This window comes from Corvus brachyrhynchos, unplaced genomic scaffold, assembly GCF_000691975.1.
Source record: "Corvus brachyrhynchos isolate BGI_N302 unplaced genomic scaffold, ASM69197v1 scaffold80, whole genome shotgun sequence".
In the NCBI taxonomy this organism is placed as follows: Eukaryota; Metazoa; Chordata; class Aves; order Passeriformes; family Corvidae; genus Corvus; species Corvus brachyrhynchos.
Window position 1 is genome coordinate 14,308,753 of NW_008236769.1, and position 15,153 is coordinate 14,323,905.

Sequence of the window (15,153 nt, forward strand, 5' to 3'; positions counted from 1 at the left end):
CATGCTGCACGTTGGTCACTAGCTCTCTTTGCTGCAGAATTCACAGTGTATCCCTCCAGTGAGGTCTTTGACAACTTTTGCTTTGATCAGTTTTTGCAGGAATTTTGTCTCACTTGTCACATTGTGCATAGTTTGTTCTTTCATGGCAGCCATGCAGAGGTTGTTGTAATAGTGCAAAGGTGTGCTGGGCTGATCCAGGTCATATCCAAATCCTGCTAAGCTCACTTCATCACATAAATGTGTGGCCAGAACAACTGCTGTGACCCCAATTGTAGGTACATTCTAAAAAGGGAGAAAAGTGAAATTTGCTCAGTTCAAACATATTGTCCTTTACCAGGTTTATAAACACTTTACACAATTCAATGGCTTTGTCTATTCCCTCTCCTCATTAAAAAATGAAATCAATTAAAGCTACAACTAAAAATCAATTCAGTGATCAAATAAAACTGAAAACTCCAAGGCAAAATACCAGTACAACTTAAGTATTTGCATTTAATGAAGCTTTTGGCTGTCAACACTTATTTTTTTTTTTTCTGTGAAGGCAAGATGCCCTATCACTGTGTAATTAAACTGCAAGTGAACCTTCACTTCAAACAACTCCTGACAGAGTTAAACTTGACATTTCTTGATGTACTTATTTCAGTCTTGAGCAACATCAGGTTCTCTAACAGTATTCTTCAGAATACGATTTTTCACTGAACAACCTGTGAAGGAGGCAAATACAGTACAGTACAATGAAGATACTTAGCTTGATGATAAATAAATGTGAGAAGATCCTTCAAATATTTGTGCAATAATCTTAAGTGCTTTCACACAAAACATAAAAAGATAGGGGCTAGTCAGTATTTTTTGTAGTTCAAGAGGAATAGTGACATCCAACTTCTCAAACACACAAAGTAACAAAAATGCAGTGTATAATTAAACCAGGCAATCCATCACTCCGTGCCACTGCTGGAGCAAAGGACATGGAGGGAGGAAATGCCCATCAGCTGCTACTGAGCATACTGTGGCAGACACAGTAATTCCAACAGCTGGAAGGCTGCTTTACACTAACCTGGTTTCCAGACTGTCTCTGCTTTCCCTGCAGCTGGAGACACATCTGTCTACAGCTGATGGCTGGTTTGGCTTAACAGGGCTGCTCTTAACAGGCTTAACATACATCAAATAATGTTTTTAAACACTGGAATGAGTTTATGTCTGGCTGCATCTGAATGCCATTTCATGTCAGCATACACAGGAAAACACCTCATCTAAAAAGGTGAGCTGAAATCTTACTTTGATTTTGCACAAGAAAACACAAGACTCTTTTGAGAGCACATTAATTTCCCTATTACCTGAGACCAGCTCTAAAACTGCACAGAGAAAGTAAAGAGAGCAAAACTTTTTTCAGTTTCTCATTTTGTTTACCTTGTATTTTACTGTCTCCTTTTGGTGAAAGGAAACTTCTTACCTTATCCCAACCCCAGAATTTTGATCGAGGCTCAGGGAACTGTAAAATGTCTAAAGCTGTCTCTTTGATAATGACTGGATTCAGAATCCGAAACTGCTTTGATGTGAAAGGAATTTTCTCAGCAACCTCCTTCCAAAAGAAGAGTCGCACCCACAGAGGCTAAGATAAATAAAAAATACAGTTCAAAGGGAAACTCTGAGAGAGACAAAGCACACAAGTTACAGAATTCACCAGTGACCCTGAAAAATTCAGCAAATAGTTTACAGCTAAGGTGGTTCAGAAATATCAGTTTACAGATCAAACGACTCACCCAAAAGAGGAAAAACCTTTGAAGTACCTGGAACTGCAGAGAGGACAGCAGAGGGAATAGTTGTTTATTCTAAGTATTTGACTGCACTTCGTGTTAATCAGTCAACATATTCACCAGCACCCATAGATTCTTCAGGCTATCCCAGCACAGCTGAGCAGGCAACAGTATTTAAAGAAACAGGGAAGGGAACCACAGTTTCCCACAAACATTAACCAGGCATTCTGAAGCAAGCACTGGATTTAAAACAATTGTGCTCAAGCTTTGAAGTGAAGAGCTGTTGTTTGACAGCATCCACTGAGTGATGAATGTAACCCTTCAGAAGAGGATTTACACAGGGCTCAGAAACTCAGATTCTGATCTCATGCCACTGCATTTAGCTAGATGCCTGCTAATGGAAGAAAAAATACCGTATCACACTAATTCTACAAGTCTTTCCATGGAATGGGCAACATTCCATGCAAATGATAAAACTGATACAGCTGCAACAGACCTATATTTTTAAACAGGCTTTAAGGAACAGCAGCTTGAACTGATCAAATACAAGTTGCAGCGCTCCCATTTTCCCAGCCATGCTCTGGATCAGTTTATTTCAGTACCAGTGCCTGCACAGAGAGCTGAGCCAACTGACAGCTGAGTATTTGAGAGAAGTAGGTTTGCAGTTCACAGAATCACAGAGCTGTTGAGGATGGAAGGGACCTCTGGAGATCACATGGTGCAACTCTCCTGGCTCAAGCAGACACCTCGAGCCAGATGCTCAGGACCACATCTAGATTATTGTGAGAAAGATGTCCATGGATATTCAACTTGACAAGCTCCCTCTTGTCCTATCACTGGGCACCACCAAAAAGAGCCTGGCTCCATCCTCTTTGCACCCTCCCCTCATGTATTTATGTACATTAATAAGATCCCCCACAAGCCTTCTCTTCTCTAGGCTAAACACTCCCAGCTCTATCAGTCTTTCCTCATGGTAGAGATGCTCCAGTCCCTTAAGCATCTTCCTGGCTCTTCAGTGTAACAGTAGACAGTCATGCTCAAGATTAAACAGACCTTCTCATATTGTAAAAACCATAGAATTAAGAAGGGAATTTGGAGTACCTAAACTAGCATAGATCAAACTTAAAAAACTTGACAAGCCTTCTTCTAAATCTCTCTCAGTAATTCTTATTTGGTGAAATTATCTGCCTGCAGATTGAAAGAAGTGGAAGCCACCAATTCAAATTAATTTAGAAACGTGAAATCCTTCCCCCAGTTCCTTAGGAATCTCAGCACTTCTTTAAATGTTTAGTGAAAAATAAGCAACCTCATGATTTAGGAACCCCAGAAAAATGTTCAGCTACATGTTGACTGCATGTATGCCCATTGTAGCAGAACAGACTTTAGCTGCTAAAAAACCAGACTGGCATTCAGAAATCACATTTCTATTTTGGGCTCTGCAGACTTGTTAAAGTCACTTAAACATAATGTGAAATGAATTCCACTTTAGTGAACACCCAGTATGTCACGTAGTCTGGTGCAAACCACCAATATCTCCACAAAAAAGAAGTGTTACTGTCAGCATGGGGCTTCAACACAAATGCTGGTCCAACTGTAACTAGGAGACGAAGCTAAAAAAAACCCACAAGGTTATAGAAAAGATCCTCAGCATGCTAAATCAGGAAGCAACAGATCAATCAGCTTCTTTAAGCATTACAAAACAAAACAAAACAAACAAACATACAGGTAGATATGTCATGTTACATACCAAGGTTTCATTTTTTATCATGGCTTGAAGCCAGTTGAAATCAACACTTTTAAACAAAACAGCCACAAACAAGCTTGCAGGAGGATACTCGTGTTCAGAAAGGGGGGCTCCTTCGGGGTAAGTCATCCGTATTGTTGTTTTGTTACCAACGTGATCTGTGTAGCCTTGAACTGGTGCATCATTTAACCTAGGGGAAAAGAAGCCCACAGTGGAGAGGTACTAAATAAACAGGTTACAATCTCATTAAAATATCAGACACTAAGCAAAAACTTGTTATTTGGCCCCCAGATTTTTAACAGAACAGACTATGGTGTTTTCTCACAACCCCCATGTTCCTTATCTCATGCACTCTTCCAGCCCTTATCTTTGGGAGGAAGCCAATTCTATTTCCTGATTAAATGGCACAAGTGCAGAACTTCAGAAAGAAAAGCTTGAAGAGTAAAGTGACTTAAGACAGCATTGCAGAAATTCATATCTATTGCCTTGTGTCAACTCAGAGAGGCATAAAAGTGGGAGGGGAAGAAAACACACAAAGTTGCCTGTGTTATCCTTATCATATATATATATTTATATATACACACACACACTCAAGTATTCCACACAAAAAATCATTCAAATTATCCCTACAATGCAATGTAATGCATCCTGTGGGTTTATATCACTCCAGCTCACCAAAAACTTCAGATGCTGGCACACTGCTGACAAGAATGTCATCATCTTGATGCCATGAGTTCTGCAGAACAGCTCAAGCCCTGCAAACTTTTCTATATCGACAAAAATCACCTTCATCCTGCCAGCCCTAATTTCAGAGGACAGCTAATGCAAGTTCTCTGCCCCTCCACTTGCTAACAGGTTTCTTTCCCTTTGAATAAGGGCTAGAAACTCAATGAATTATTCCCTTTACAGGAGGAGCAAGCCTTAGTTTCCAAAAAAAAAAAAATTGGGAAAATGCTTGTATTAAATTTATTTGTAACTTTACATGATTCAAAACAAGAAGGAGAGGTCAAACTGTAATGTTCAGAAGGCACAAATACAGAGCATGTAATTCAGATGTCAGAAATCATGGGGAATCAGAAAAAGCAGTCACTGACCTCATAAAGATAAGGGTAGATAAGTGTGCTATAAAGTGTGTAAGCAAACTGTGTACTGAAACATCAATTAATTTTTATTGTGTTTGAAATAGCTGTTATAAAATAATCTTTCAAATAAGCACCCAAACTGGCCACAGGGAAAAAAAGCAGAGGTGAGTCCTTATCCTGAAAGTTAAGATTTGAAAGCTTTAAAATGTGAAAGAATAAATCCAGTACTGTCTACTTGTCCATGATGTCACTAGTTTATATCTAGTTTCTGCCCATGTGATTTTTGTACCTGGAGTCCTTCCTTGTAAACATGGCAATTTATTTTGCTCCTAAGACTTCAAATTCCACCAAGTCACAATTAAATTTCTCAAAAGCACTTTTACAAGCAGTCTTTTAAGTTGCATAAATGTTGGAGATATTTTCCCCTTAAAAAACAATTCTGGCTCATAAAATAATGATGAAGTAGTTGGACTCCTTAAATGGGAAATACATACCTTATAACAATATCAAACTGATTCAGTAAGTGACCCAGCTCTGATCCATGAAGAATTCCACCACTGCCAACAACAACACAACGCTTACAATGTTTTGACTTCAAATCTTCTGGTAAATCATGCTCAGGTAAGAGTTCAAGGAGATCTTTAAGTTTATCAAAGAACTTGTGAAATCCAAACGGAGGTTCATATTTAAATAAAGCTTCATCTTCATTTATATTTTTCCTTACAAAGGGAGATATGTCCACGCTGTATTTCTCTGCAAACAACTTCCCCATTTCCTTCTTCACATAAGAAGGTCGGCACTGCTCCTGCAATGCGGCGCTGGCAAATTGCTGTGCCCTCTGAAACAAAACACACGGGGCTTCAGCCAGGAGCCCACCAGCTGACCACCAGCAGTTTAGCAAACACAGGGGTTACAAAGAAAGCTTCAGTGTGGAAGTACAACACATTTTAAAGCATTTCCTCAAACGCAGATACAAACCAGCGCAAAGTGAAAACCTGCAGAGGAATTCCTCTCCACTCAACCCCTTAAATCTAGGTAAGAGGTTTTCTAAAGAATATATTAGGCTAAAAGAAGTGCTAAGTGAAAATGAGCCATTAGTACTATCATTTGCAACACCAAATAAAAAAAATCTAGACATACTTCTACCCATCCAATTTAGCAGCAAGTGGAATTCTACTCCACTGCTCAACTGCATGATCTGAGTTCTGCCTGTGGTAGGATTCTACCAGAGACACAACCATAGGGTAAAAGTTCTGTGCAACAGCAGCTGGACTCTCTTACCAGAATGAAGCAACACTTCTTCCATAAATATTGCTATAGTGCTAAAGACTAAAACATGACTTTAAAAGGAATTACAAGTGGGGGTGTTTGGGGTCTTCTGTCAAAGACTAGTCACCAAAATAAGAGACTACAATTCCATACTGCATAAAAAGATTAAAGTGACAGACAAAACTACACATTGATCCATCTTGTAATAAAACCAAAACACTATTAATGTACATTTTTAGAAATTTGTAGTGGCAAGCTGGTATCTGATGTAGAAAGAGAAACAGCAAAGGTATTACTTTTATCAGTTAAAATAAAATCTTGTTTGCATCATAACTTTCCCAAAAAACTCTGCTGGTTTTTCCTCCACGGTATTTAAAAATAACCCATGAGCAAACATAGCAGTCAGAGACACAAGATTCAAATCTACTGCTAATTTAGCTCTCCTCTACTGTTAAGGAACAGTAGTGTGTATCTGTGGGCACAAGAAGGGAAGTTTTGCTGCTGGTTTTCCGGGGGTTTTTTTAACTGAGATTGATCTACACAACTTCCTCTGCCACCATTGTGAAGGTTTCTGCAAGTTTGGGCATAAACACCACACTGGGCAAAGCATGACTGAGCAACTTCACGCTGTACTGTGTTGGCAAGAGTTACTGCGTCTTTGGAAGAGCCTCATTTTAAGGCTGATATTTGCACGCCCTATCAGTAAAAATTAATGCAAATCACTTGACAATTGCCTCAAACACTTTGTAACTATCTACTACCTAACCAGACCAGAGAGATGCTCTTTGTTCATCCTGCATCTAACACAAACAAAACAAATAATGAAACAGCATTAAACACAGTTCATGAAGTCTTTAGGTTTGCTTGATTTAAAGTGTTTGTTCTTCAGAATCGAGAATCTGTTGTTGAAAAAATAAATAAGTCAAATGAGAAAAAAGGGGAGGCAAAGAGGGTCAGAAGGGGAAAGACAGGCACTGAAGATGATGGGAGGTGGGGCAGGATGCACGTGCAGTAATGCTAAAATGAGACTGTCTTAAGCCAGGGCTTCTGCTGTAGGTTGCCTTTTAGCATTGAGACATTCAAAGACAGAAATGTAACAGCTCTAAGCCAGGTAAGTCCTGTTATAAAGTGCAAATAGGATAAGTAGCAAAGGCTTTAGCCTGTTACACCTGTTGAAAAGCCACATGCAAAACTGTAGCTAAAGTAAGTAACTGCTACCTTAAATGAACAAATTAAACAATAGCTGCACCCTCCTGGACATTTGCCCTGTGATTCCAAAAACATCTGTGCGACTACAAGGCAAAGCAGACTGGGAAACTGGCTTTGGTGAAAAAGAAAAAAACCCTTTGGTTTAACACGTTAGGTTTGGGTTGTTTCAGGTTTTTTAATATGTTACTTTTCATTTGCATCAATCCTCTGATCACCAGTGTCATCTGCACTGATACAACGATATGATGACACATCCATTTCAAATGTTAAAGTCACAGTTATCTAATTTTACCCCTAAAAACCCAGTTTCTCTGCGTGCTTCTGTTGTAACTTTACAAGAACAAAAACCAGAATGTCTATGACATGAAATGAAGCAAAATATACTTCTGCTCAACAGATAATTTCAGCATTCTAGTTCTTTGTACAGAACCTTATAACTCTTGTATTGTCAATTAATAACTTTTTTTTTAAGCTAAGTGAAAAATAAAGAAAGTCAAAAGATACCAACCCTTACACGATCAAGGTCCACATACGGCATTTTTGTTCTGTCACATTCCTCAGGGCCAAAATGTAATTTGAGGATATAAAGGAAGCACCCTCCAACCACAAACAGTGCAAGAATTCTAAAAACAAACAGGACAGTGAGGGGTAGGAGAGAGAAACAAACAAAAAAAAAAATCTTTTTTCCCATGTTCAATCAACTATTAAATCAATATTTTTAAGCAAATTTAAGACAGTTGAACTTCACGTGAATACTTGCATTTGAATCAAGCAAAAAAACCCCTATTGGCTTGTTCACTTCAAGTCTCTCATAACTCTTCAAAGTTATCTGCAGGAGAGCATGAACATATATAGATGCTTGGATAAAGAAAATGCCTGCATTATATACTTTAAATGCATCTCTGATGAGTCAAACAGTTCTCTTCACATAATGAAACCAAGAGTGACTTTTTTTTCTTCTTTGAAGGTCAACTCTGTCTTGGAATACATACTTCCATGCAAGCTAAAAAAAATGCTGGAACTTCAAATTGCATGATTTTGGGCCAATGGCCACCAGTGAAACAAAACTTCCAACTCATTGGCAGGCCAGAATGCAGAACTTAGATGCTCAGGTTTATATTAAGAAGCCTTAGATACTTACACCCCCAAAACAAGCAGAAGAAAAAGTCCAACCAACTTTAAAATTGAAGAACATAGACTATTTATATTTTTGATCTACTAATTTCTCATTCCTAAGGAATACCACTGTTGATGTCCAAACAGTCACTTAGCTCATTTCATGTTTAAGCCCATCTGCAGAATACTTACATCATTATTTGGTTAAAGTTGTGGTTGTTGCTCAAGTATGTAGTTTAAGCTTTATTACTGATTTTCATTTCCTATTGTTTCCTAAGAACTGGACATTTGTTTAAATGTCTTGAAATAATATAGAAGTTATTAAGTGCCCAATGCTTCTTGAAACCCTTTCAGATGAAGTTAATACAGATTTCCAATGTTTTTTTTTTAAAGTTTGTACTATATGAACTAAGAGATGCAATCCTGGCACTCAGTGTGCAGTACAGGCTGCAAACAAGGTGACCACTGGAAAAGCAGCACTGTTCTCACATCTCACGTAATTAAATTACCTTTTCCACTGATAGGTGATCTAAGAGCTTCATTAGCATGTTAGGCTGCAATCCCTGGAGATCAGCCAACAGGCAGAAAGCAGGGGATTCACAGCTGACAAATGAAGCTGGTTTTCCTCCAGAAGTTTATCAAGTATCCCCAGGTTCAGCTGGGGCTGCTACATTCAGGTTATATCCACCTGTGGGTATAACAGTTTGTCTTTGGGTTTTTTTAAGCTTTAAGACCTAAAAATTCATGTGGCATCACAGTAGTGAGCTTTCTAGGTATAAAATATGGTCCTGGATCTACATGTGTACACAGCCTTTAATTCTAATTTGATGTCAAGCTATAAACAACGGAGTAAGGTTTTTGATGTAGCATTCCAGAAGTCTTCATAGCAAAATAACTATAAAAACACCTCCCCAGGATACTCACTCAACATCCACTGGCCTTTCATTCCCTCAGTTATCAGGCTGTACAAAAGTCTCAGCATTGTTATTTATCTGCATACAAAAAATGATTGGAAATACTTGTGAGTGAAGTACTAGGATCTCACTTTGGCTTGGGAAAACAGGTACTACAACAAGTTAACCTGGGCTCCAGAAAGTGTTTTCAGTGTCCTACAGAAAGCTGTGTGCCTAACTCCCTGTTCAAAGCCCATGGTAATCCCATGCCTTGATTTCTGCATCCTTTTTGTAACTGCCCAGACTGGGGGGAGAACAACTGTCCTCTGTGTAGCTGTGACAATGACACTTACTTGCGAGTACCTTTTAAAAACCAGCTTGGTCTTCTCATCTTCATGTGCAGCCACCTTACACCATTGCACAGGAGGTGAACGATCACTCTTTAGCTTCACAGAGTTACTGTCACTCAGCACTACTGTAAAAAACAAAGAAAAAGTTATCATAACTTTTGCTGAATTGAAGAAAAGTTCACAGGACGTACATGGAGTGACAACTTTATTTCCCAGAGAAGACTGTGATTCTCAGTTATGGTGGCAGGAATACTGAATTGCTCCTGACCCCCTTGTGATCAAGAACTCACTCATTTTAGCTGCATCACCAAAAAACGATTCTAAAAATGTTGCCAGGTATTGGTCTTTGCATTCTTCATAAGCCAGAAGTAGAAATTGTGGGAGCAGCAAGACTGCAATTATTGTATCAGCACACTCCAATACTGGTTTTGGGAAGAAAAATGCAGGCTGGCACATCATTTCACAGGCTGCTGCCAGTAACCAAAGATGGAAGATGGAATCCCCATGAAGAGCCTACCCATATGAGTCTGCTGGTTTTCCCAAGGAGAAGGAACACAGGCAAGGGTTTTTCCTGTCCTACCCACACAAAGCAGCACTCCCTTTGATCAGCCAACCATGGAAAGGTGCAGCTTGCTCCTCCACAGTGGAGGATTTCAGCCCTACTCCTTCCTTTGATCTCAGCGCCTGACCCTCTCTGCTCTCCACTGCAAAGGCGTTCGCCTCTTCTGTTCTCCTACCAAGAGTTCTGTCACAAGAACTTCTAAAAAAGAGCAAGGCTAAGGGAAGACTTTTATCTATGGATGATCTTTCTCATTCTCTTTTCCACCCCTTGTTATTGTATATGGTGATATGTCCCATTTGAACCAGCCTGTATTGCCACTTGAAAACACTGTTTGATTTGACAAACAACTGAAGTTCTTGAACACCAGGATGAAGGAGCTGAGGAGACAGAAGTACCCCCTCTTGATCTCAAACCCAGTCCACTGAAATTTCAAGGGTATCTAATTCGGAAGATGACTCAGTCTCTTTGCACAATCATCATTTCTCAGTAACAAATTTGATAATCACAATACAAGGTCAAATGCCAAAAAACACTGTGAGGGTGGGACAAGGAGAGATGAAGACCAACAACAGCATCTGAAGTCCTCTGAAGAGCAGACAACAGTCAAGTCATCCTTTCAGGGTCACATGCAGATGATCACAACCCACAAAACAGAGCAAGGCAGAAAAAGCTGAATGGCTTTTGCCCACAGGAAACTTCACCAGTTACCTCAAACACAGATAACTTGGTTATTGTGACATCACTAAGAACATCAAATTCCCCACCTGGCTGTATTTACTAATTGCACAGACTCTCTGAGCTGTCACACCTGTTTGCAGGCCTTTATAGCAGCCCCTTTTAGCAGCTCTGAAAACACTAAAATCTGAAGTCAGTACCATCATGGTAGTCTTGGAACAGGGTAAACTGAAATTTAAGGGGTAAGTGACATCCCCCGGTCCCCCGGAATTCTAGCAGTTAAGCTGGAAATCAAATCCAGCTCTTGTCTACAACACAACCTGTCAGGACACAAGGACACAGGACAGCAGGTCACAGGGAACCTATCAAGCCTTAAAAGCTCCTCATTTTCTCAGAGCAACACCTCGTCTTTATGGGCTGCATCTATACCACTGAATAAAAGCAGCACTGGAGTGCAAATCTGGGTGTTGACATCACCACCCCCATCATCCACATCAGTTTGCTCTCAGCTAAAATTTGCAGCAAATCATTCAAGTTCACATGGGTGAAGATGTCAAAAAATTTGTTACAAGGACCATATCCCAGGGTCAGTTATGGATCACCAAGTTAAACTGCTCTGCCTTGAGATGTTCAGTGCCATCCCAGCACAACTGGTACAATCACCTTTTACGATACACTTCCTTCCTGCCACACTACAAAGACAAATCAACTCAGCAGCTCTCATCCAGCACCTTCCCACTAACACATCTTGGAGATGACAGGGATCCACAGAGATCACACTGTCAGGATGCACAGGGAGCAATCGCAGTTCACAGAGCAAGATCACACCAGCACACAACAGCAGCAGGGATCAGAGGATGCTGCAGAGAGTGAACATGGCCTGCAGACCACGTGGAAGCTCCAGGACAGCTGCACAAAGAACAGAGAGGACATTCCATCAGATCACCTCAGAGGAGACTGCCTCACACCAGTACAAACAAGTGGCACTCAGCACTGTTTCGGAAAGGGAAGAGATCACTCACTGACACCGATGGCTCACGGCAGGGACATGCCCACTGAACACTGCTACAGCACAAAACAAGGCAGTAATTACATCTGTCAGTCCCACAGATCTCCACAAACACATATGGGGAGAAGTATAAAATGGGACTTTTCTTTTTTAAAAATGAAAAAGCAGGAAACAAGCTTCACCTATTTTCACTAGAGAACAACGCAGGTAATAATTCTCAGGTAAACATAAAGAAGTAACTTGGTCAAAGACCATAGGAACCTAGGTCAGAATGGATTCTGCACAAAATAATGAATTAGACTTGGTACCTGGCTGCAAGAGATCTGAAAGACAGAGAAGGCACTGAAGAGGTGGAGAGTGATGAAAACAGAAGGGAATTAAACAGGAATGCAAGACTGCAGTAAGCAAGTACTATCAGCCAGTCTTCCCAGCCTCTGAGCAAAAAAAATTCCAGTTGTTCCCTGCTTCACTCATCCTGGATGTGTAAAAAGAAACAAGGAAACAGAATTTAATTAAGCACCTCAGCACATCCTTTCCAAGTCCAACTCCAAGTACTCACAATGCTTTTTTTTGTTACATAAACAAGTAACTCACATAATTTTCATTTCCTTTGCAACAGTTTACTTCAGTTTGACCTTTGTCATTTATGAACACGACAGATGATTCCTTCCTCAAATAAGTTTATATATATATACAGACTGATACATAAATGCATCAAAACGCATCTGTCCTGCACAGCATTTTTTAACTCAGGTTGGATCCTGCATTCTTATTCCAGTCAATAAGGCCTTCCAGTGGCTACAATGGTGTAAGAGTGCTCAAAAGAGCAAGATGGCAGTAAAAAGCACTTTAGAGTGCACCCTTCTCACAGTCTTCCTGAATCTAAAAAAAAAAAAAAAAAAAAAAAAAAAAGAAATCTCCAAGTTTGCAGAGAGAACCAAGATCCCAAGAGGACCAAAGAGATATTGCATACAAACACCATTACATTCTTGCAGGAAGGGGCCCTGCTACAGTTATTTTGAGAGCCATAAATGCAAACGTCTCGACTTGCATACAAAACAGCTCAGTAGCACTGTGGTATTGCAGCCACATTTTGCAGTGACGTTTCTATAGCTACTCATTGTGGTGTAATTAGTGAGCACTTGGAGGATTTAAATTTGTTTCATCTACTGAACTTAAGTGATCTGTGCAAAGCTGCTTCTAAGGCTAAATTGTCCATTAATATAATATACTCCAAAGCTTTTTGTGGTGTTATTCTTTTCACCATGATTTACTTTTGTCTCATTGTTATTCTTAAGTAGACAACATTTCCACACTTGGAGTATTTCAGAAGCAATTCATTTAAGCCTTCAGGAAGTCTTTTCATGTGGGAATGCTAAAAGCTAAAAAGCAGCATGTATCAAGTTGTACATAACCACTGCCACACCCTGGAAAACGCATTTGGTTACATACAGCACCTGGATTCACCCAAAGACAAAGCCAAGGTCTCTCAGCAGGCACGGGAACAGGAGGAGGCAGCCTGCACATGAGTGCAGAACAATGCACACACCTGCATCCCTCACCAGGCTCCCATCAAGCCCCCAGAACCACAACCCCACACTTTCACTTAAACTTTCCCCTCTCACAGTACCACCAGAAGCAGTGGAAACACCCAGCTTTACAAGGCAGTCAATACCAAGGCCTTGCTGCACAGTTCAGCCTTTGAAGTTCATGTAACAAGACCAAGAAGCTTTCAGGGCAAAGCCTACAGCAAATGGAACCTGAAAGTCACATTCATGTAAAGGAATTACTAATCACGAACAGTGGGGCTCCAGAAGGCATTGAAGCAGAAGCTAAAACTAATGCAAAAATACCCCAAACCCACCTGCTCACTTCATGCCTCTTCCCAGAAATCAGATGCACGTAAGTTACTTGAACATACTTCCAAAATCAGTAAAGGGTAATATGAAAGCTACTTGGTTTTGAGTAACATTTGTTTCAAAAAAGAAAGGCAAAGTTGAAAAGCAGAGAAGGTGTTTTCACACAAGGAACTTGAGCAAGGCACTCTTTATTGAGATGTGGTCATTATTCAGTAATGCATTCTGCATGGATTTCCTGTTCTGTGGCTTTTAAACCAAAAAAAAAAAAAATCCCACAGATATACTGCAAAACTTTATGCTAAAAGTTAGAAGAGAATAATTAAGAAAACTTAAACCGACTACACATTGGTTTTGGACACATTTGGAGAAAACAGATGACAAAAAACGGACAACTACAACCTTTACGTCTGTGATTACTTGCAAGAGTTGGGCCCCTGAAAAGGTTACACATTTCAATCTATCCTCATTCTTGACCAAATAGATAAGATATTAATTTTCATTAAGGTTTTCAAAATTGATACAATATTTTAAGAGAATGTTATTAATTTATGTCAAAACACAAAAATTAGATTGGTGAAATTTACAGTTAGGATTGATTTTGTTTGCTTCTGCAGTACTGAAATCCTCAGGGATCAAAACATAAGGGCTGAGAAATTAAAAAAGGGAATGGTGGTAGTTTTTCTGGTTTATGCTTCAAAGTCAGTCACTAAGCAGAGCCTCTCAGATGACACCTAAGAATATGAAAAATTTAAACTTCTTCCTCTTCTGTTCTACTTTAAGACAATCATTACAAAAATGATTCAAAAATAAGTATAAAACTCTCCCAATTCCTTCCTATATCCATCCCACAATCTGTTCAATTCTCTTTAATGGACAAACCAGTCTTGATTCAGGGAATTTAAAAGTAATAGGATTTTGTCAATGAATACAACTGCTAATCATCAATTCTAATATTGGAAAAAACAAAATAACCCATGAGTAAACACTGTATCTTACCATTTTACCTACTTGTGGCCCACAAGTCCCCCAGGGTGTCCCTACTTGGGGACTCTTCCTTCCAAGTCTCCTTATTCAAAGCATGATACCTTCAATCCTTCCCATGCTTTCAAATGGCATCATCTCTTCATTGGAAACAATAAACCATAAAAAATAAAATTTTGTAAATAACTTCTATCTGTTTACATAAAACATGATAAACAAATCTTTTTAAGCCAACAGTGAATCAAGCCTCATCCCAATAACAATTAGGGGGGGAAATGGTAATGCAAAGAATAAAAATGCTGACGCTAAGGAGAGTTAGTTGTGCACCCCATTATACACAAAGGACTCCACAGTTACAGGTGTTGTACAGTCAAACTGCTGCCTTACAACTGCAATCCAAGGTATTTTTATCCATCCAAAACACGGAGTATTTCTTAATACAAAAACAATTTGGAAACATATTCTCTTGTGACATGAAGAATTTGTTATTAAAAAACAATCAATCCAGAAAAGGGATGAACATCCTCTAGCAAGAGGCACTCCAGAAACTGCAGTGTAGTGAAGGACTGCCTCACTTTCAGAGAATCACAGGATCATCCAGTTCCAACCTCCTGCCATGGGCAAGGACACCTTCCACTAACTATCCCAGG

The 15,153-nt window shown here is 39.6% G+C and overlaps 1 protein-coding gene across 2 annotated transcripts in view; it reads right to left on the minus strand.

Moving 5' to 3' along the window:
- Positions 1-14,652, minus strand: part of ST3GAL5 (ST3 beta-galactoside alpha-2,3-sialyltransferase 5) — a 16,960-nt gene extending 2,308 nt beyond the window's left edge. The window contains exons 1-7 of one of the 2 annotated variants that reach the window (XM_008645110.2): positions 14,519-14,652; positions 9,421-9,542; positions 7,567-7,681; positions 5,075-5,418; positions 3,502-3,688; positions 1,451-1,609; positions 1-282 (exon numbers count right to left, since the gene is read on the minus strand). The exon at positions 1-282 is cut by the window's left edge and continues 2,308 nt beyond it. In XM_008645110.2, the coding sequence (XP_008643332.1) occupies positions 19-282; positions 1,451-1,609; positions 3,502-3,688; positions 5,075-5,418; positions 7,567-7,681; positions 9,421-9,464 (1,113 nt within the window). In that variant the 5' untranslated portion in view covers positions 9,465-9,542; positions 14,519-14,652 and the 3' untranslated portion in view covers positions 1-18. Of the gene's footprint in view, positions 283-1,450; positions 1,610-3,501; positions 3,689-5,074; positions 5,419-7,566; positions 7,682-9,420; positions 9,543-11,317; positions 11,394-14,518 lie in introns of those variants that run through there. The other variant, XM_008645111.2, reaches the window with a different exon arrangement.
- Between the last annotated feature and the right edge of the window lie 501 nt (positions 14,653-15,153).